Below are 22,728 nucleotides of genomic sequence, written 5' to 3' on the forward strand. Positions count from 1 at the left end.
ACCCCCCAATACATGTGGCTATTGAAACCTTGAAATGGGGATAGTGTAACTGAGGAACTCAATTTTTGTTTTTTTTTTTTAAGATTTATTTATTTATATATTTGACAGAGAGAGAGAGAGAGAGCCAGCAAGGGAGGGAACACAAGCAGGGGGAGTGGGAGAGGAAGAAGCAGGCTCCCAGTGGAGCAGGGAGCCCGATGCGGGGCTCGATCCCAGGATCCTGGGATCACACCCTGAGCCAAACGACTGAGCCACCCAGGTGCCCCTCAATTTTTGTTTTTAATTCAATTTAATTTTAATTTATATTGCCACCTGTGGCTACTGGCTATTGTAGTGGACAGCGCAACTCTAACTCATTGTTAAAAATAAATAAATCTCAGGCGCCTGGGTGGCACAGCGGTTAAGCGTCTGCCTTCGGCTCAGGGTGTTATCCCAGCGTTATAGGATCGAGCCCCACATCAGGCTTCTCTGCTAGGAGCCTGCTTCTTCCTCTCCCACTCCCCCTGCTTGTGTTCCCTCTCTCGCTGGCTGTCTCTATCTCTGTCGAATAAATAAATAAAATCTTTTTTTAAAAAATAATAATAAATAAATAAATAAATAAATAAATAAATAAATAAATCTCCCCACCACCCATATGTGTAGATCAGTGACTCTGGGGTCCTTGCCCTGGTCTGTCCAAGGTCTCAGATTTGCTTGGAAACCCCTAACATCTAACCAGTTCCTTTGTCACCTGAGGCATCGCGCTGTACCCCTTCTCTCCTCTGTTTTCCCTCCATTGTTACAGAAGAAGTTAGTCATTTCCTGCATGGGTGGTGACAGGACGGGACCTAGTTCTTGCAGCTCCAAATCTGGCCGGGTCATGACACAGCAGCCACCGTCCAAACCAGCCAGCGTCCAGCCGTCCTCTGGCCAAGCCTGTAGCAAGTCTGGCTCCCTTGCCCTTTGGAACAGCTGAGAATTTTTGGGAAGTCCCTCCCCATGCCTAAAAATAAACTGGGCAGGGGCACCAGGGTGGCTCAGTCGATAAGCGTCTGCCTTCGGCTCGGGGAGTGATCCCAGCGTTCTGGGATTGAGCCCTACATCAGGCTCCTCCGCTAGGAGCCTGCTTCTTCCTCTCCCACTTCCCCTGTTGTGTTCCCTCTCTCGCTGGCTGTTTTTCTCTCTGTCAAATAAATAAAATAAAAATCTTAAAAAGTAATAATAAACTGGGCAAATTTCCTCAAAGAGACCTCCTCATGACCCCTGTTATAAATTCAGTGCACCACAGGAACGGTGTCCTAGCCGTGTTCTGCTTGATAGCATTTAACCACATCGTGTCATTAAATATTTATATTTAACTCATCCATTGGTCAGCCGCACCATAGCAAGATCTCCATCACACGGTATGTGCTCAATGAAACTTGCTACAGCATGCCACCATGGAAATTGGAAAACAGTACAAATCAGAGGTTTTGTGGGGGTTTTTGGTTGGGTTTTTTTTTTTTTTTTTTTTTGGAGAGCCAATTTAACAACACCCCACTGAAAAATGGGTGCCCAGAGGCTCCGTGAAGCCATCCAACTAGCCCTGTCTTAAATACCTCTGGATTCTTTGTACATGAAAGAAGAAATACCCCTCTTTCTTACTTACACCATTAGTTCCATGGTTCCTTGCAGCCAGTCTGATACCAAAGGATACATCTAACACTAAGATTAAAGCCACAAAGTCAAGGATTTAAATGACACTTGGCAAAACAAAGCTTCCATGACTAGGAGGGAGCCTGTGACCACGTGTAGGTGTGGAGGAATTGGGCCACAGTGAAAATGTGAGCCAAGAACAGCAAAATCATATCCCAACATTCCCCCCCTCCAGGGGGGTGGAAAGTGCTGTCAAAAGTAGGAGATGCAGGATAAGGAAATTGAGAATCCCGCCCCCATTCTTTTTTTTATTATTATTATTAATTTATTTATTTGACAGAGAAAGAGACAGCCAGCGAGAGAGGGAACACAAGCAGGGGGAGTGGGAGAGGAAGAGGCAGGCTTCCAGTGGAGGAGCCTGATGCGGGGCTTGATCCCAGAACGCTGGAATCACGCCCTGAGCCGAAGGCAGACGCTTAACGACTGAGCCACCCAGGCGCCCCTCCTGCCCCCATTCTAATTCTGTGACAGTGTAGACATTACACACTTTGTATCCGGGTGGAAGACAAAAACAAAGAAACCCTGGAACTTTCCTCCCAGGCAGGCATATCGGCTGTTGTGTGCTTGAGGACCACAAGCAGAATCAAAGAAGGAAGAAGTGGGAGAAGGGAGATAGAATTTCTAGCTGTAACCTCCGACCACAATTCCTCTCCATTTTCACATCCATTTTGCAAAGGTGAATTCCTCCTCAACTACCTTTTTTTTTTTTTTAAGATTTTATTTATTTATTTGACAGAGAGAGAGAGCACAAGCAAGGGGAGCAGAGGGAGAGGGGGAAGCAGACTCCCCGCTGAGCAGGGAGCTCGATGTGGGACTGGATCCCAGGACCCTGGGATCATGACCTGAGCCTAAGGCAGACGCTTAACTCACTGAGCCACCCAGGCACCCTCAACTACCCTTTTTGATAGACTGGCAGTAGCTACTCTAAGTGGTGTACTGAGAGTTCTGGAAACCCACCCACGTGCCCCAGGAAGGAATGCTGGTATTAAGTATCAAGTCTGGGATAGAGTGGTGACAGCAGTCCCATATTTGTCTCCCATGTTTATCAGCAATGAGTCAGACTCTTTCAACCCTGAAAGGGACAAAAAGAACTTATTTCCGGTTCAAGACCTGCCCAAAGTATACCATGATCCACAATTATAGGAACACAGCAAGATTCCTAGGCTACTTTAACAACATCTGGTTCATTCATTCACCCAATGAATATTTATCGAGGATCTTCTGGGTGGCTAGATGCTGGACATGGCCCCCCCAAAAAAACAGACATTGCCTCTTCCTTCGCAGAGTTCACAGACTCCATCTCCAAAATCCAAAACTCCAGCCCATTCCTTGCCAAAGTCCTCAGCCCTCCCCGTTTCCCCCCCATCTCTTCCCTCTTGGAACACACCCAAACTCTCTTCCGCAAGCTCTCAAGCTTACACTCTCTCCCTCCTTCTCTCTCTCTCTCTCTCTCTCTCACGCACACACATACACACAACTTCATAAGTAAGTTTCCTCTAAATTCCAGCATCGACAGGAAACATAATTGTATGTGCTAAGGTGGGAAAGAGGACTAACAGACAAGTAACAGTCAGATCAAATAATTGCTAAAGCCATTCATTCATTCGTTCATTCATTCATTCATTCAACATGCCTTCCTCCGGTCCCTGGTCCATATAGAGCCCTGTGCTGGGCAGTACTGGGGACCCAGGGCTCTCCCAGGGCTCACCGTCCAGTGAGGGCAACAGAACCATCCCCAGCAGTGACAACCCAGAGCAGTCTAGGCTGGGACGTAGCAGCCCAGAGGGGGATCCAGATCCAGCCCCGGGGGTCCAAGAGGGCTTCTTGGGGAAGGGGTCAGCTGTGCTGGAAAACACATTAAGATGATTAACAAGAGCAACTGTGTCCCTAGAAGGTATTATTTATGCTAAAGGGTTTTAATGAATCATTACTGTTTATTAGCCCAAATCCTGGAAAGTGGATGCTATTATTAGCTCCATTTTAGAAATGAGGAAGTTGGGGGCACCTGGGTGGCTCAGTCAGTTAAGTGTCCAACTCTTGATTCCAGCTCAGGTCATAATCTCAGGGTCGTGGGATCAAGCCTGTGTCTGGGGCTCTGAGCTCAGTGGGGAGTCTGCTTGAGATTCTCTCCCTCTGCCCCTCCCTGCCCTGCCCTTGCTCTCCTCTCTCAAATAAATAAATACATCTTTTTTTAAAAAATGAAATGAGGGAATTGAATTCTCACTACTCTGGGCCATGCCTCCGTGGAACTTACAGCTTAGGACGCTTAGGAACACCAGAGGAGGGATTGCCCAGCTTGGGGAACCAGGAAGGCTTCTGGGAGGAGGCGCGGGCTCAGTCGTGAACTGAAGTGTGAGTAGCCATTGCCGGGTGGAGGTCAGAGGAAACGTATCCCAGCCTGAAGGTGAGCAAACACCGTTTATTTAGAGGGCTTTGGCTGACTGACTTACAAAGTAGAAGAGGAAGTGACATGCTGTCATCAGGGGCCAGGTCATGTAGGAGCTACAATCCGGACCTTGTCCTTCATACAACAGAGAACTGCCTGTCAGAGGGTATGGCTCTGATTAGTCACCAGTGGTAGAAGTAGGCTGGGGAGGGCAGGTTTCATTTCCTTCCTTGGGCTGTGAGAGGCCTGCGGGATTTGCAAGGGAAGAAAGAGGGAACAACCGTGGGGAGGCACCTCTACGCCCCACCGCCCCAGTGGACGTGGGAGTGGGAGCTGGCGGGAGATGACGGACAGGAAATGCCCACTCTGGTAGCCAGCAGGTTCTTGGGGAAGGACAGGCAGGTGGTGCTGGTTTTCGGGTTTTCTTTCCATCTCTTCTCCTGCCTAGCCTCAGAGTGTAGAAGAAGAAAATTCTGCCCCGGGACACCAAGAATAATTTCTGCCATTTGTGGAGCACCTGAACAAATTTACTTGTTTAACCGCATAACTTACTTTCAAACACCTTATTTAGCCACCACATGGTTTTTTGATCCCTTACTTTATAGATGAGGAAAAAAGGAGGCAAGATAAATAATCCGGGTTGTTTAGGATCACCAGCTACTAATTGGTGAAGCCAGAATTTGAAGCAAAAGAGTCACACTCCGGACCCCCCCCCTCCCTTTCCCACCGTTCCCCTCTTCCCTCTCCCCTCTCTCCCCTGCCCACTCTTTCTGTCTCCCTCCCCCTCCCCCACCCCCCAGCCTCCTGGTTCCTACATCAGACCCTTGGGACAAAGCTTCACATCTGAAATTTTAGAAGCTCCACTTTACTGCCACGAGGATACCCCGTAGTAAGCGCTGCAAGGCTACCCTCTACCTTGCTGGCAAGAGCGCTGGGGAACAATTTGGCAATATCCTTCCAAACCACAAATGCGCATGCCGTTGGGCCCAGCCAATCAGCTTGTAGGAACACGTGGAACGGATTGCGTCCCACACCCGGGAAATGGCAGTGGCGTGGACGTGGTTACTTGGGGCGCCACCCTCTGCGCGGGCAAAGCATTGGAAATACCCGAAAGGCCCATGCGCCGAGGACAGGGTTCAAAACTGCTGGTGTGTTCTCGCCCAGGAACACTTTGACTAAAGGAGAGTGGTGTCAAGGAGATCCCAGCCCACCCCCAGGGCTCAGAGGTGGGGAGGGGTCCCGGGAGGGGCTGTATAGAGAATGGGAGAACATCTTGCCTTGACCCACCTATTCCAACTGGCAAAAATCTCCCGCCATCACATCCTCACTGAGGTTCATCCAGACCTGAAACAAGACATTTACTTTAATTCAGCGATTTTGATAGCACAGTGCTTTTGGCCTTCCCAAGTATTTATTGACCCAACTTTTTGGGGGGGAGATGGGGGGGCAGGAATACCAGCCACCGAAGGCCCTCCCCCTCCCACTGACCCTCCCCTCATCCTAGCCCCGTCCCTGAGACGCTCCCTTTTCTTGACCCCATCTCTGGCTCCATCCTTCACTTTCACCCCATCCCTGACCCTCAGCTCTGCCTTGACCCCACTTTTGAGCTCCAGTGACTGAGGGCCCATATCGTTCCCTTCACGTGACATTGTTTAGGACCAGGGTTCTGATGGCTTGACTTCAAACAGAGGCTCCGTTCCAGTCAAAGAGGAGTCAGATGTCCAGTGGGGAAGAGGTAGAGTAGGGGATGAGGGGGGCCCCAAATCTGAAGCTCAGGCATCAGCAGAGGAGGGGGCAGCCTCTGGCCACCCAGAGCTCTGAGCCGAGCTCCCATGTGCGGGAGCTGGGGAGCCCTGGAGGAGGGGGAACCCCGGAGGGTGACAGCATGGTCCAGGGGAGGAACGTAGCAGCAGCCACAGGTTCCGGATTCAGAGATAACTCAGCACCCCAGAACGAGAGTGCCAGAAAATTCAGAGATTTCCCAGAGCCTAGCATCTATGTTTCCATTCAGAAATTCACCTCCGTCCAAGCCGAGAGACACAAGGCATCAGAGCCACCCTCTCATGGCCATGCGCCATGAGTGGGCACTTGCTCTGAGTCAAAGACGTCAGCGGGAGACAAAAACCTCCAAACTGGCCAAAGCCTAAAAGGGGAATTCTCCAGAAAGATAGAGGGATGTTACAGAACAGGGGTCAGAGCTGCTAGAGGGGGATTGGTGGGGACCATAGCCAGGATGGGCACAGCTGGGGAGCAGGCAGGCTCCCAAGCTCTGTGTCTGAGTACAGGACCCTCTAGATCTCTCTCTCACCTCTCAATTCTCTCTCATCTCGCTCTCTCTATGCTTGTGTCTGCCTGTCCTTTCTCTTAGTCTCTCATCTTGTGTCTCTTTCTTTGTATCTGTTTCTCTTTCTCTCTCCCTACCTCCTAGTCATTGTCTCTGAGTGTCTCCGTTTCTCTCATCTTTCTCTCCCTCCCTCGCTCTCTCCCTCGTCTTTCTCTCTGTTGTACGTGGCTCTAGAACCATCATCACCACCAGACAGGATGGTGTTCTCTGCATTCATCTGTCAACATCTGTTTCCCTCCAGTAGAAAGTGGGCTTCACAAAGGTAGAGATTTTTGTCTGTGTTATTTTCTGCTCCCTTCCCTGTGCCAGGAATAGGGCCTGATTCAGTAAATTTCTGTTGAATGGAGAATGGGTGAATCATCATTCTCACCAACATTATTATTCAGTGATAGCTGTAAAAACATTGATAACTAGTTGTTATTGTTACAGCTACTGTCGACTGAGTACAAACTGTAATGCCAGGAATTGGGCTAAGCAGTTACTTGTTTAAGCCTTACATACCTTCCTGTGAGGGTCGTCTTGTCCATTTTTCAGATGAGGAAGGTGGGGGGAAGCAACTTGCCCAGTATGAGCCCAGGCCTTGTCTGCCTCCAAACTCCAGAGGGTTTAGGCCTGGTGGTTAAGAACCCAGGATCTGGGGACGCCCGAGTGGCTCAGTCAGTTAGGCACCTGACTTCAGCTCAGATTATGATCCCAGAGTCCCAGGATCAAGTCCCACATCGGGCTCCTCCGTTAGCGAAAAGCCTGCTTCTCCCTTTGCTTGTGCTCTGGCGCGCTGTCTCTCTCTGGCAAACAAATAAATTTATTAAGTTAAAAAAAAAAAAAAAGAACTCAGGATCTGCCTGATTGTAGGTTGGAAGGTCAGCTGTGGCACTTAGCAGCCTTGACCTTTAAAAAGTGAAGTAAGTCACAAACACCAAATTATTTCACTTAGGTGGAATTTAAGAAGCAGAACACCGGTGGGGGAACGGGACAGGCTTTTAAATACAGAGAAGGAACTGGGGGCTGCCAGAGGGGAGGTGGGTGGGGGGAATGGGGAAAACAGGTGAGGGGGATTAAGAGTACACTTGTCCCGGTGAGCACCGAGAAATGTATCCAAGTGCGGAATCACTATACTGTACACCTGAAATTAATACACTATGTGTTTATTACACCTCGATAAAAAAGAAGAAAGCACCCGCTAGATCTCCAGGCTGCCGCTCCCACCGCTATGCTGTTTCCAGGGTGTCTCCGGCGGCGCCGCGCAGGCGCGGAAGCAGCCCCCCGCCCCCCCCCCCCGCCCCGCCCCGCCCTCTCCCCCGGCTCCGTTTAGAGGTGAAGATCGGGAACTTCCACGCGCCTGTTCGCTGCTGCGGCTGGGGTGCCGCGGATTATAGACTGCAGCTCCCAGTCCGCGGCGACAGGGCGAGGGAGAAGGAGCCCAGCAAACCAGGAAGGAGGCTGGTCCGGAACGGCGACCCAGCTGCCGGAGGAACCCAGTATGGTGTGGCCGCTGCTGCTGCTGCTGCCACTGCTGTCGCTGCTCTGGGTGCTCACGGAAGCTGGTGAGTGACACCCCCCCACCGCCGCCGTCACGGCGCGGCGGCCGCCGCTCCTTCTCTCCCTCCGCATTGGCAGGATGGTCGGCCTGCTCCGGGGCTGGAGGAACCGGGTGGGGGAGGGGCCCTCAGCCTCCCAGAAATCTGCCACAGTTCCTTAGAGCACAGCCGTCAGCCTCGGGAAGTCACAGCCCACAGCCGAGAATGAATGACTCTTGCCCAGACACCTCACCTCCCGCTACTGCTCACCGTGGCCAGACACCCCAACAGGCTGGGCCCGCTGACTTCATCAGAGAGGGTGGGGGCACATAACCCGTTCCCCTTTCTGACCCCAAATGGACGGCTCTAAGGGGATGGCCATTCATTCATGCATGCATGCATGCGTTCATTCCCCACACGTTTACTGAACGCTTACTATGTGTCAGACAGTGTTCCAGGCCCTGGGGACACAGCTCTGAAGTCAGATGGCCCTGGTTTCAAACCAGCTTTTGGTATTTAATACCTGTGTGAGCTCAGGAGAGTTTCCTAAGCTCTCTGCCTACCTAAACTATGTTGGGGATGGCGGAGGGAGGTGGGGTGGGGATTCTACCTACCTTGTAAGACTGTGTCTTGGGAGGCTGCTGAGCAAAGTCGAATGCACTCGGTAAGAACAATAATGATAATAATTCATATGAACAATATTAATACTGAATGCAGACTTGGGGAAGCCACAGTCCCTCATCTCAGCATTTCCCAAAAGGTGATTCCCAGAACACCGGGCACTTCTCCAGAAAAGAGGGGCCCAAGGCTTGAGGAGTTCACAGAGAGCCACCAACCCAAACCTCTTAAGGAGATTCCCAATATGGGTCCCACTGTCACCTCCATTTACAGATGAGGAAACTGAGGCATGGAGAAGGGAAGCAACTTGCCCAAGGCACCAGCAAGAAGTAGCAGGTCCAATGAGTGAGCCAAAATAGTGGCCAGAGCCCCCTCTACCAGGACAGGAGAGCCTGGTGCCCGGGAGCCAGGGCGCAGGGTAGACCTAGGCAAGTGGCTTGACCCTCAGAGGTGCACCTGACCTCTCTGTCCAGTGGGGATGAAAACACGAGCGCACATCTCATGGGGCCGTGGAGAGGGTTGCAGGAGGCCACTTGTAAGGAAGCAGCTCAGTGTCTTACACAGAGTGGGTACCTGAGTGTGGTCATTACACTTCACCCAATGTCATCTTCATGGCAGCCTTGCCAGGGAGGAGACCTGCCATCTGGTGGATGAGAAGCACCAGAGATGGAGACCCGCGTGCCCAGAGCAACGCAGCCCATCAGTGGCCAAGCTGGTATTCAAGCCCATGCTAACATGCTCGCCACTCCCCAGTTGCCTGTGTCTAAACCGTGCCCTCCTCCACACAGCACGCTCCCAGCACCCCTGTCCGCTAGGACAGAGTCATTGACACATGTTAATCCCTCTACGTAGATTTCATCGCCTCATCCATCCAGCAACCCTATTATGCTAGAACCATCCCCAATTTACAGATGACAAAACTGAGACTCAGAGAAGTGAAACCACCTACACACGGACTCACAGCTGCTGAGTAGCAGGACCGGGGTTCAAAGAACTTACCTCTTTCCCACCTTCTCCAGTATCTTTATTATTAATAATAAGAATGGATAGCATTGTGTCTATTAATAGCAGTAAGAGCCAAGACATATTGACCTACTATGTGCTGAGGCCTGAGGATGAAAGATTTTAATATGGAGCCTGGTGGATTAGAGGTCAAGACTCCTAAGTGCAGACTGCAGGGTTCAAATCCCTCTTCTTTATCTTTTTTTAAAAGATTTTATTTATTCATTTGACAGAGAGAGACAGCCAGCGAGAGAGGGAACACAAGCAGGGGGAGTGGGAGAGGAAGACGCAGGCTCCCAGCGGAGGAGCCTGATGTGGGGCTCGATCCCAGGACCCCGGGATCACGCCCTGAGCCAAAGGCAGAGGCTTAACAACTGAGCCACCCAGGCGCCCCCTCAAATCCCTCTTCTGCCATTTACCCTCTCTGTGACCCTCCGCCTTGGTTTCCCCGTCTATAAAGTGGGGCTGATGGTAGTGCTTGCCTTAAGGAGCTGTTTAAGGACTAAATGCTGAGAGATGTGTGAAGCACTCAGAACAGCCTGTGAGTGTTAACTGTTATTAGTCCCACATTACAAACTAGGGAAAAGAATCAGAGAGGTTAAGTAACCTGCCTGAAGGTTCGGATCGGAATGAAAGTTTGGATCAGAAGGGATCCAGAATCCTTGGGTTATAATCGCCTCCCTTCTTGTGCCAGGATCCCCTACAAACCTTCTCCCAATCGGGGTCCATGCATAGTAATAATAATAATAATACCATATTTCATGGATTCTAAGACTTAAGAGTTTAGTCTCTAACCCTCAGTCAGAGGTGCTTAAGTTAATGACAGCGTCACAGTGGCATCGACTGAGCTGATGAAAACGTTCTGGAACTAGACAGTCGCGATAGTTACATACACAACTTAGTGCCATGGAACTGTGCGCTTTAAAGTGATTTAAATGACACATTTAAGTTTTTAACCGCAATATTGGCCACAATTTAAAGCAGCGATGATGCCGAGATCGGGGAAATACGGTAATCACAGCCCAGCGAAGCTGCGCGCAGACGCGGCCGGGTAGCCCCGACCCCGACCCCGTCCAGCCTTTCCAGGGAGGTCCTTCCCGGGCGCCCCTAGGCATCCGGACCGCGGACGCCAGGTCTGACCCGCCCCGCGTTTCCCCGCAGGGACCGGGACGGTCGGCGTGCTGGCGCCCGCGCAGGTGCGGGGCCGCCTGGGCGACACGGTGGAGCTGTCCTGCAAACTGCAGCCGCTGGAGCACGAGGTGCGCGTGACGCAGGTGACGTGGACGCGGCGGAACGCGGCGGGGGACGACCTCAACGTGGCCGTCTTCCACCCCACCCAGGGCCCCAGCTTCCCCGAGCCCGGCCGTTTGGAGTTTGTGGCCGCCAGGCCGGGCGAGGAGCTGCGGGACGGGTCGCTGGCCCTGCGGGAGTTGAGCGCCGAAGATGAAGCCAACTACACCTGCCGCTTCGCCATGTTCCCCGAGGGGAGCAGGAGCGCCCGTACCTGGCTCCGCGTGCTCGGTGAGCAGAGGAGGCGGGACAGAAGAGAGCTGCAGGGGGGTGGAGGGCTGAGGGGGGCGGAGGAGACGCAGGGATGGAGCGGGGAGATTCTGTGGGGACAAAAGGAGGAGATGGGGGGTCGGGGGAAGGAGCTGGAGGCTAGGAAGAGTTGGGATCCTGGACAGTAAGGTGAAGATCTTGCAGACTGAGTGCAGAGCATGGGGGTGGCCGGTAGGAAGGGGGAGACAGCGAGAGCCCTCGCAGGGGCCTGGGAAGGGGGGAGGCCAGGGTTTGCATCCCAGTTGGCTACCACCTGCTTGGCAAATGCTTTCATCTCTGATTCTCCTTTCCTCACCTATAAAATACGGTTAGTAACAATAGTGTTGCCCTCAGAAAGCTGTCCTGAGGGTCTCAGGAGTTGATCCAGCCGACCCTTAGAACAGAGGCCCCTGTGAGCTCCTGATGGCTGTCAATCATTGTTACTCGCCTTGGTAGGAAGGGAGAGTTGAAATACACAGACAGGAAAGAGGGCCATTCTGACACCCAGTACGGGAGGCTCCCCCCCCCCCCCCCCCCCCCCCCCCGCCTGGGGCCCAGATGCCCCGCAGGTATTGTCATGGACTCATGAGTCATGATCCGGAGCACCAGGGAGAATATGACAGAACATTTCCTCTTAGCAATTGAGTAAGTCCCTATGGCTCTGTGAAGTAGAGATCCCTATGAGGATTAGTAAGAGCTGATGCATACTTACCGTTCGCAGGCAGGGATCTGATCCAGGCCTTGCGAAACGGACTCCCGTACCGTTAAGTGCTTGGAAAGGTGCCCACAGCACCCAGCCAAAGGCAGCACTTGGCATTTCAGCAAATCTGGGACTTCAGGTCTTCACAGTTCGGGATGCAGGTAGCTCAGAACCCGTGAGCGGCCCTGGGCCCAGTTCCTGGCATCTAGCGGCTGCTTCACTGGTGCCCTGGGCTGGATTCGAGGTCGCCGTGCTGACTTTCCTGTTAGCAGAGCCTTTGCTGAGGACGGAGTGGGGGGAATGAAGGATGGCAGCTCGCTGTGGGTTCAAAGCGGTTTTGGTGGATCTCAGTGGCACACTTGACACTGAAGATGCAGCTGTGCCACGCCCGGGAAGCTCTTAAACGGCTACGTGGTACTTCCGGCGTGGTTAGATGTGTGACCAGCACAACCCAAGAGAGCACGGAAGACCTATTGGAAAGGTGGAAAAAGTTGGAGTTTGATATCTCTGAAGCTGAGATATCATCTTCTCTGACTGCAGCCAGAAGTTTAGTAGAGCAGAGGGGCACCTGGGTGGCTCAGTCCGTCGAGCGTCTGACTCTTGATTTCGGCTCAGGTCATGATCTCGGGGTCGTGAGATCGAACCCCGAGTCAGGCTCCATGCTGGGCATGGAACCTGCTTGGGAGTCTCTCTTTCCCTCTGCCCCCACCCCACCCCTGTGCAAGCCTCACTTATGCCATCTCTCAAAAAATATATATATATATTTATTTATTTTTTTTTTAGTAGAGCAGAAACAGGGTGGACCCATGCTACTACATGATCAGACCATACCTGATTTCAGAGGAATACGAACAAGTCATCCTAATGCTGTGGTCACAGGATTGGCACCAGAACATTTTCATTATCAAATTCTTGAATCGAATATTCTGGGTACTCCCGGGCAGGACGCCTCTGATAGCAATCTACCAAGCCAGGTAGTCCAAGAGGAAAGAGGGTCTAGCCCTGGGGGCTGGACCCTTCCTGACTGCTTTAGAGTGGGCCACAGACACCCGAGGCCACCAAAGCGCGAGAACCAGAGTAAACGTCCTTTTTGGAGGCATCCCGGGGCGCTGGCCGTGAACCCGAGGAGGCCAGCATGATAGGAGATGGTGGTGGGGCTCACAGTGTCAGCGTGCTAGGTATCTTAGTAACAGCTGGGAAATCTCGAGCAGCGGATGAAAAAAAAAATTAATCCACCTCCTTAATTTTGTGAGAGCTTCCCTTGGGCTGTGGGCCACATTCGAGAGCATCCGCTGTGATCCCCTCGGTGAATCAGAAGCAACTGGAAACACAGCTTTTCGTGTCTGGAATGAATCCCTCCCCAACTCCGTGCCAACATAGACCCGGACCAACCCTCCTCACTGCACATTAACTAGAAAGAAAGGTGTTGAATTGCAGCGAGCCCCTAAGCCTTGCTTATGCCTTTTGTTTTATTTTTATAAAAGCTGATGAGACCCATCAGAGAAAGGGAACGCTGAGATTTTGATGCCACGCCTTTTAAAATATTCATCAGTTAGGGCTGGGAGGGAACATCTACACCAGGGAGTCATGTTCTTTGCTGCCTCCTCGCCGGTACATTGGGAGCGGGTAGTGTTCCGATTGCGAATAAAATGCAACGGCGTTTTGCAAATTATAAAATAATGTGTTAAAAATAAATAAAATAAAATAATAAAATAAAATAAAATAAAACAAAATAAAATAAAATAATGCGTTGAAAAGCGCATGAGGCTGAGGTCAGCTGTGAAATCCCTCAGAAGGGCCCAGTGAAGTACAAGTCAGGAAAAGCAAAATAAATTGACCTTAAGCCCAAGTGATCAAGGAAATGGGCTTCAACAGCTGGGGAAAATGAGATAATCTAGATTATTCCCAGCACCTGTGATTTGTTTTTTCTCTTCATTAGGCAGAGATGACTAATTTAAATTTAGAAGCTGATTTTAACTTAAAATTTCCATGAATAACCTATTCATGGCAGATGCCTGTTATACTGTATAATCATTGTTTTGGAAATTTTATGTAAAATGAAAACTACCAGTATTTTATCTCCCCCCCCCCAAAAAAAACCCCACAACCAGTGAGTCAAATGTAAGAGAAATCTCCAGCCCATAATAACACTACAGTAACAAGTAATAATGAAGAAGGAACCAAGCGGAGCCCCAGGTTTGGGAATCACCAGAATAATGAAGAGGTGGTCACACGATAGGTTTGGAGTCAGACCTCCTGTGAAAGCCCAGCTCTGTGCCGTAGAACTGAGTGACCTCGAGCCTGTCTTCCCTTCTCAACCTCCAGAGCACTGCTCAGCCCTCCTCTCCTCCATGAAGCCCTCCTTCATCACTCCCCCAACACTGGGGCACCCCTTTCTGGGCTCCCCCGTCGCAGCCTTGCCCACTCTGGGTTACCGCTATCTGGGCAAATCTGTCTTCCCCTTGGACTGTGTATCCCCTGAGCCAGGGCCTGGGGCTGCCTCAGGCATTGCTGGGTCCCCAACATTGCCCATCCTCTAGCCAGACCATGTATTCAATTCCCAGTAATCATAGCATTTACTGAGCACTTATTATGCGCCAAGTACCATCTCAGGCGCTGTACCTGATATTCTCCTCGCTTGTGATCCTATCATTCTCTCCCGTTGACAGACAAAGACACTGAGCACAGACATGCCCAAAGCCGCAGCTCAGGATCAGAGCCGGGACTTGAATCCGGCCCTCCGGCGTGCTCACCTAGCTGCGCCCCTCTGCTGCGGTGCTATTTGTGGAGAGACCGCAGGCGAGGACTGACCAGTCCCTTTTGCTCCCGTCCGCAGCCCAGCCGGAGAACGAGGTCAAGACTGAGGAGGTCCCGCTCAGGCCGCTCAGCCCAGAGCCTGTGCCCGTGGCCTGCTGCGTCTCCAGTGAGGGTCGCCCGCCCGCCAAGATCTCCTGGCCACACCTGGATGAGAAGGCCAACGAGAGCCAGGTGCCGGGACACCTGCCTGGCACGTTCACCGTCACCAGCCTCTTAACCTTAATACCCTCAAGCCAAGCAGATGGCAAGACTGTCACCTGCAGAGTGGAACATGAGAGCTTGGAGGAGCCCGTCCTGCTGCCCGTGACTCTCGATGTGCCTTGTGAGTGCCCCCCAAATGTGTGCAAGGACAAGGGCCGCTACCCGACTGTCTCCAACCCCACCCCCACATTGCCTACACGGGCCCCCCGGACCACGACCACTGGCTTTCATTGTCTGTACCCAGCTTCTGAGGCCACAGTCAACGCTGCACCCCGGCTTGTGTCCCCTGGCTCTCCCGGCCTCTGTCTACACCGACACCCCACACTGTCTCTCCCGGCTCCCTTGAACCTGGCCTACACACACGGCCTCTGCCTGCTTCCCTAGGCAGCTGTCTACACTGACCTTGCCCGCATCACTACACTGTTTCCTGTGTTGTCTACACCAACTCCTTTGTCCACTTGCTACACTGCCTTGCCATCGTCTACACTGGCCATATGATTACTCCCTCCTGGCCAGTTGCTACACTGATTCCCTCAGGCACTGTCTACCCTGGACACCCTCAATATTGCCACTGGGTCTGAGGGAGGAGGGGATCAACCCTGGCTCCTCCCCATAAAAAAAACCACGCTGTCTCATTGGCCCTCCCCTTGGGGACTTTGAAAAGTCTTCCCTGTCGATCACATTTGGGATGGATAAACAGGGGCTGAAGCAGGGTCATCCAGGATTCTTCCCGGCAGGACTTGTCAGAGCCTTGAATATGCTCCCGTGTGCTATGAGCATCTAAGAGGCCTTTTCTCACAGGACACCCATGGCATGCCAGGATCTGGCTACCCGGGAAAATGACTAGAGAGAAACAGGTCCCCAGAAGCCGCCTCAGCACCTGCTACCTCCCACCGTGCCGAGGACTCCTGGCCTTCTGTTCTCTGGGGGAATCCATTGCCCCAGACTCCTCACGGGCCTCTCTGTCTTGGGCTGTTCCTGAAACCCACTGAGGCCTTTTCTCATTATGACATGATCCCATGTATCTTTAGGCCCCTCTGAAGGGTCCCTGTCTCTGAGCCTGTGTGTCTGTTTCCCTCAGACCCCCCCGAGGTCTCCATCTCCGGCTACGATGACAACTGGTACCTCGGCCGCGGTGAGGCCACCCTGAGCTGTGACGTCCGCAGCAAACCGGAGCCCACAGGCTATGACTGGAGCACGTGAGTCCTGGGTGGACCTGGACTCCTGGGTCTGAGGGAGGAGGGGCTGGGGGCCTGGACTTCTGGGTCTGAGGGAGGAGGGGCCGGGGGCCTGGACTCCCGGGTCTGAGGGAGGAGGGGCTGGGGGCCTGGACCCTTGGGTCTGAGGGGGGGGGGCTGGGGGCCTGGACTCCTGGGTCTGAGGGAGGAGGGGGCCGGGGGCCTGGACCCCTGGGTGTGAGGGAGGAGGGGGCCGGGGGCCTGGACCCCTGGGTGTGAGGGAGGAGGGGGCCGGGGGCCTGGACCCCTGGGTGTGAGGGAGGAGGGGGCCGGGGGCCTGGACTCCCGGGTCTGAGGGAGGAGGGGCCGGGGGCCTGGACCCCTGGGTGTGAGGGAGGAGGGGGCCGGGGGCCTGGACCCCTGGGTGTGAGGGAGGAGGGGGCCGGGGGCCTGGACCCCTGGGTGTGAGGTAGGAGGGGGCCGGGGGCCTGGACCCCTGGGTGTGAGGGAGGAGGGGCTGGGGGCCTGCGCTCCTGCGTCAGGGGGGAGGGACTAGGGGCCTGATTCCTTGGTCTGAGGGAGGAGGGGGCCAGGGGCAGGACTCTTGGGTCTGAGGGAGGAGGCAGGTACAAGAAAGTAAAAAGAGAGAAGTCAGCTTTAGGCCCCAGTAAAATTTCTGTCTTGTGTGCACAGTTTATGAGGGGGTTTAGTGCAGGCTCACCATTACACCCGCTCTTTTCAGTTGTCTGCGGTGTGCCAGTGGTCGCCTCACCCTGTGTGACCCCCACACTCCGGCACGGGCCGCACCGTCACCGTGCCCGAGGTTGAAGATAAGTTGGGCCCCAGTAGGTGCCATCATCTGCATGGGTCCCACGACCACAAGGGTACAAAAGTGACTCTCAAATCGGCATGTGGCTCCAAACCGATCCTCTTAACCTCTGAGCTGGGCCACCCCACCTCCCCGGTCACCTCGTGTAAGCCACTCAGTCACTTCTGACGGAGCGGGTGCTGTCCCCATTCTCTAGGTGAGGAAGCCGAGGCGCAGAGCACTCAGATTTCCTCAGATTCGTACCAAGGCCAGGGTGAAGAGGGGGGACAGGAAAACGCAAAGGGATGGATGGTTTTACACAATCCGTATCGGGCTTTTGTTCTTATTACAAAATAATTTATGGCCATTGTAGAAGCTTTAGACAATCCGGTTATGAGCAAAAGGAAGAAAATAAGACGAAGTCAAGTGTCCAGAAATATCCGCCGTTACCGTTTGTTATATGCCCCGCCCCCCCCCCCCGTGTTTTATTCTCTACGCTTCTCAACAAAAGCCGTGCCACGGGCACCGTCTTGAAACCTGCCCTCTATCTCAGGGTCGCCTTCCCGCGTCACAGCACGTAGATCCCCGTCCCCATCTGCCCCAGCATTTCATCAGGTGATCAGTAGACATACAGAAAAGACGTGAGACTTCCCCAGTGAGCTCTCAAGAGCCCACCCCGCGGATTCTCCCGCTCACCTTTTACTGGATTTGCCCTCTCGCGTCCATCAGTCCGTCCCTCTCCCCATCCATCCGTCTTTCACCTGTTAGGCACGTCAGAGTCCCCACAGCCCCCTTTCCAGTGCTGCTGGGATCCCATTCCGTCCGATGCGCATGCTGCCAATTATTTAACTACCCCTGAACGTGGGATACGGGGCTCGCGTCCCGCTTGCACCCACGCACATGTGGATAGCCATAGCCGCGTCTCTACGGTCAGTCAGAGGAATCGCGGCCAAAGGTGTTCCGGTGGTGTTGGCAGACGCCCCTCCTGTCCGGCCTCAGAGCGCCATGATCCAGGCTCGTGAGCCACAGGGCTGGGTTTCTGTGCCGGCTCTGGCCCGGCCGTGCAGGATGCTTGCGTCTTCTCTGTCCACTAAACCGAAGTGCGTTGACTGCTTGCTGTGTGCCAGATCGCACGGGCCAACATGCCCTGGTAAATAAAGCAGACCCAATCCCCTCCCCTCCTGAGGCTTCCACTCTAGTGGGGGAGGGAAACAAACAAAATAACGATGGGAAGTCAGTAGCGCGTCAGATGGGGATAAAGACTGTGGAAGAGGTACAGCGGGGTGGGGTGGGGTGGGCTGGGGTGGGGAGGGCGTTGCAGTTGAAATCGGGCAGCCAAGAAAGGTGTCGCTAAGGTGACATCTGAGCAGAGGCCTGCAGGAAGGAAGGATGAGCTGGGCACGTACCCAGGGGAAGAGCATTCCAGGCAGAGGGAACGGCGTGTGCAAAGACCCTGTGGTGGGAGTGTTCAAAGATCAACAAGGAGGCCACCGTGGACACAGAGCAAAGGGGAGAGTCACAGACAGTGTGGTTGATGGTGTCAGCAGCCAGCGCTTGGGGTCTGTGGCTACGTAAGCACTTTGGGTTGACACTGCGTGAGGCGGGAGCCACGGGCGGACTCTGAAGAGTGAAGGGGTGTGAACAAGTTAGTTCTAACAAAATCTCGCCAGCCGCTGCACGTGGGGACAGAGAGGGATGGGGCGGAGGCAGGGAGCCCTGTGAGAAGGTGGCCGCGGCGGCCCGGGAGCAGGGGGATCGGCCTGGGGTGGTGGCCAGGGAGGCCTGTGGAGTGGTTGGAGTCTGGAGAGGTTTTGGAGATGGGGCGGCCGGCACCTGCTGATAGGTGGGATATGGGTATGAGAGGAAGAGTCAGGAAATTCCAGGGGTGCTCTCCACTGAGATCAGAGATGGCATGAGTACATGTGAGGGCTCACACCTGCCGCTTCCTCCCCCTTCTGTCTCTGCCAGGACCAATGGGTCCCTGCCACCCTCTGCTGTGGCCCAGAACTCGCAGCTCCTGATCCAGACCGTGGACAAGTCCATCAACACGACTTTCATCTGCCGTGTCACCAACGCCCTAGGGACTGGCCAGGCAGAACTGACCATCCAGGTCAGAGGTGAGGAGCCCTTTGGGTGGCAAGCACAGAGGGACCGAAGGAGGAGGTCACAGCAGGATTCCCTCTGAGGGGGGAGTTTGGAGGTGGTTCCTGGTTATGGGAGTCCTCAGACACAAGAATGCTTTCTGACTCCCATCCTTCCCCTAATCCCCCTCATGAAAGGACCAGTGGAGTCAGCTTTCCTCTCCATTAATTCGCCATCTGTACCATTGGAACCATTGTGCAGCCTCTTGGAAACACCCCCTCTGCAAACCCAGGCTTGGGTGGCTGTGTGAGGCTTGTCCCCAGGGACTCAGAAAGGCCTTTCCAAGCATATGAGGCAGGAGTCTTTATCGATCGCAAGTGATAGAAGCACAGTTCAAAATAGTCTAAGCAAAAATGGGACTTTATTGAAAATGCACCTTCAGGTACGGCTGGATCCAGATACTCCAACAGTGACACCCAGGAACTTTCCTTTACATCTCGTGTCTCTGCTTTTCTCTGCATCCTCAGGGAGGGGAGATGTCCCTCGGCAGCTACAGCCTCTCGTCTCACCCGTTCAGTAATCCCAGGGGAAAGAATAACACCACTTTCAGTAGCTCTAGCCGAAGTCCCAGGGCTGACTGTCACTGGCTTTGCTGGGGTCCCAGCACCCCGTGAATTGATCGCAACAGGGAGAACAGAATGCTCTGACCGGCCAGGCCTGGGTCAGAGTCCCATCCTAGGAACCAGAGGGTAGGGTTAAGCCCCCCTGAACCATGACCAGGAGAGGCAGAGTGGTAGCTTCCTTAAAGGATGAGGAGTAATGTTTTGGGGGCAGGTGAAGACCCCAGAAGCCTCTGAACCTAACCGTGCTTGCCGCTTCTCTTCCAGAAGAACCTTCCAACCAGGTGCTACAACCAGGCTGGTCCACTGTGAGCATCATTACCCTGACTGTGGTGGGAGTCGTGGTCGGTGTGGCCCTGCTGGTGTCCCTGATTTATTTCCGGCTGTTCAGACGCCCCCGTGAGTCCCTCCTCTCTGGCATATCAGTGGCGAATGGGGCCACGCTTGACCCCCTGCCATGATCTAGAGTCAGCCCCTTGTACGGCAGCCTCCTGCTGAATCCTCAGTACCGTGAGCTTCCCCCATGTTACACAGGAGGCCACTAAGTTCAGAAAATCCTGCTCATTGGAACGTTGATGCCTTTTTACAAATGTTTAGGGAGTAGGGGCAGCAGCGGACATCCTAATCCCAGCCCTAAGGGCCTGATGCTCGTGACTGAAGGGCTCCGCACAGGCTGTTCCCCTGCCTGGATCACCCTCCCCATGGCTCCTTCTGGTGAAGTCCTTTGGCTTCATGAGAAGAGCTGCAGAAGAGCTTCGTTTTGTCGAGCACTTTCTGCACGCCGAGCAGTGAGCCCCGCTGTATAGATGAGGAAATGTTTGCTCGCAGAGAGGAGGTCTGCCAATGGGCACACAGCCCCAAAGTCAGGAGGAGAGGGCAGTTCTGTTGACTACAAAGCTTGTTCCCTCAACCCCTAAACAAAACTGCCTCCTCACATCCCAGCTGGAGGCCTCCTCCTCCAGGAAGCCCTCCCCGATCTCCTAGAGTGAGCCAAGCACCTGCTCTGGGCTTCCCCACCCCAACCCTTGCCCACTCTGGGACACACCACTCTGTGGGGACTCGTCTGTCTCTGCAGCGAACTGTGATCCCCAGGAGGGCAGAGCCAGAACTGTGATGGTCATGCCGACCACTGGGCTGGGCACACAGGAGGCACTTGGGGAAGTGTTTGCCAAGCATGGCATCTCCGGAGCCAGACTGCCTGTGTCTGGGCCTCCATTCTACTGCTTTAGTAATCATGTCGTCAAGGGCAAATGACCTACTCTCTCTGACTCAGTTTCCTCCTCTGTGAAATGGGAGTAGCTGTACCCGATCATACAGGTGAAGCACTTAGCGCAGCATCTGGCCCATCGTAAGCCACACGCTGTGCGTACGTAAGGCTCTGATTACTGCTGCCGGTACCACTGCTGCGGTTAGTACGAGCTCCGTGAGAGCAGGGATTTGGGGCTGTTTTGCTCACAGCTGTATCTCCAGCGCCCAGAAGACACCTGGAGCAAAGCGGACGTTTCCTATTTGCTGAATAAATCCCTGATGGATGGTTGAGGAAACTGAGGTACAGAGTGTCCATTGCCCAAGGTCGGACAGCTCCTAAAGGACAGAGCTGGGATTTGAAACCTTCTATCAGGTTCCAGAATCCATGCTGAATGAATATTTATTTATACTGGGTGAGGCTTATACCCCAGTCCTGCTTTACAAATAACCACTGTGGGGAGTGCCCCACGCCCCGTGTCAATAGCAGAGCTGGCGCTGAGAATTCAAGGGGCTCTGCCACCCGCATGTGTCCTCTCGCCATGCTTTCCAGCACTGTCATTCATTCCTGAAACTTCTCCTCCTCTTTCCCTAGGTCGGGACCAACACAGCTCCTCTGCTAATGGCGTAAGTGTGGCGGTGGGGCTGAGGAGGGTGTGGGGGCCTGCACGGACCACAGACTCGTTGCCTGGACATTCCCAGGGAGGGGACAGGCATCTCTGGGCATCTGCAGCACTTAACCAAACCCCAGCACGGTGGCAGGAGCCAGGTCCTGAATTTTTTTCTCCAAATGCCTCCAGCCATGGTTCCCAACCTTTCCTGCTGGGCAGACTGTCCTGAAAAGTTTCCTAAAAATGCAAGTTCCCAGGCCCTGTGCCCTGAGCATCTGGTCTGGTGGGTCTGTGCTGGGGATCTGCATTTCCATAGGTGCCCCTTCCCTCCCCACTTATGACCCCACCTTAAGAAATGCTGCCCCGATCACTTCTGGGTCTTTGGGCTAAGAGCAACTGAGGAAGCACCGCCCTGACCTCCAAGGAGAGGAGAGGGGAGGGGACAGGACTGCAGCTCTTCGCGTGCTGGGCTCCAGGGGGCAGATTCTTTTGGGAAGGGCCCTGAGGCTAAAGTTTGAATATCTGCCTTCTAGTATGTCTCCTATACGGTTGTGGACACCAATGTCAGCTCTTCCCAGGATCCACCGAGAGAGCACCAGGTGACAGCGCCAGGACGGTTGGAGAGAGAGACTGGGGCTGGGGAGGACATGGCCCTCGCAGCTGGCTCCTAGCCCCAGGGGATGAAGTCTCCCTCCAAAGAGACTGGCCACCCTTCTCATGCCAGACCTCAAGAATGTCCCCCCTGCCCTGCAACGCAGTGACAGGTGCAAGTTCAGTGCCCCCATGACCCCTCTCAGGAGCAGTCATTCGCTGGAAGGAATCGCAGCACTCAGGGAAGCCGTTGTGCTCACGGTTACGGTTTATTACCATGAACAGCGGAGGTTACGGTCCACGTGGGGCACCATCCGGGAGAGACCGGGCACCAGCTCAGTTGCACAGACAGCACTGATTTCTTCCAGCAATGATATGTGACAACACGCAGAGTCCTGCCAACCAGAGACACTCACCTGAGCTCGGTTTCCAGGGTGTTTATTGGGGGCGCATCATTGCAGACCTGGTCACCAGCCACGGAGCTGACCTTAGTCTCCAGCACCACCCCAGGTCAGGGCCCCGCCACGAATCACACAGTTAGCATGGACTGTGGGGCAGCCCAGAGCCCCAGACGAAGACTCCTATCAGCCAAGACACTCCAAGGGCTTAGGGGCCACCTCCCAGAGCCAGGGGCAAAGGGCGCAATCTCCCTTTGGGCAAGATTAACCCTTTCCTGCCTTGTGGGGCCACACAGACTATTCCAACTGCCAGAGAACTTTTGTAAGAATTCGACCTCTGACCTGGAGCTTCTAAATCTCTTTATCTGTGGCATCCCTGTGGTTACAAGAAAGAGCC

At 53.8% G+C, this 22,728-nt stretch overlaps 1 protein-coding gene, 1 long non-coding RNA gene and 1 pseudogene across 3 annotated transcripts; 2 read left to right on the plus strand and 1 right to left on the minus strand.

The window, feature by feature from the left end:
* Positions 1-2,420: 2,420 nt before the first annotated feature.
* Positions 2,421-7,563, minus strand: LOC148108285 (uncharacterized). The gene is made up of 4 exons (XR_015720859.1): positions 6,906-7,563; positions 5,348-5,404; positions 3,929-4,072; positions 2,421-3,519 (listed from the first exon to the last, which is right to left on the minus strand). It is a non-coding gene; the product is annotated as an uncharacterized LOC148108285 (long non-coding RNA).
* A 144-nt stretch (positions 7,564-7,707) lies between these two features.
* PVR (PVR cell adhesion molecule) lies at positions 7,708-22,527 on the plus strand. 2 transcript variants are annotated; one of them, XM_045813561.2, is made up of 8 exons: positions 7,708-7,948; positions 10,703-11,062; positions 14,617-14,919; positions 15,880-15,997; positions 18,753-18,901; positions 19,754-19,885; positions 21,327-21,358; positions 21,876-22,527. In XM_045813561.2, exons 1-8 carry the CDS (start codon positions 7,885-7,887, stop codon positions 22,011-22,013), a joined length of 1,296 nt encoding a protein of 431 aa, XP_045669517.2. In that variant the 5' UTR covers positions 7,708-7,884; the 3' UTR covers positions 22,014-22,527. The 2 variants fall into 2 exon arrangements, with proteins under 2 accessions (XP_045669517.2, XP_087727012.1); XM_087870886.1 differs by having other exon boundaries at positions 19,757-19,885.
* LOC148108286 (haloacid dehalogenase-like hydrolase domain-containing protein 2 pseudogene) lies at positions 11,337-14,589 on the plus strand (annotated as a pseudogene).
* Positions 22,528-22,728: the final 201 nt, after the last annotated feature.

Source organism: Ursus americanus, chromosome 21, assembly GCF_024610735.1.
Source record: "Ursus americanus isolate L20-20 chromosome 21, mUrsAme1.1.p, whole genome shotgun sequence".
NCBI classification, from domain to species: Eukaryota; Metazoa; Chordata; class Mammalia; order Carnivora; family Ursidae; genus Ursus; species Ursus americanus.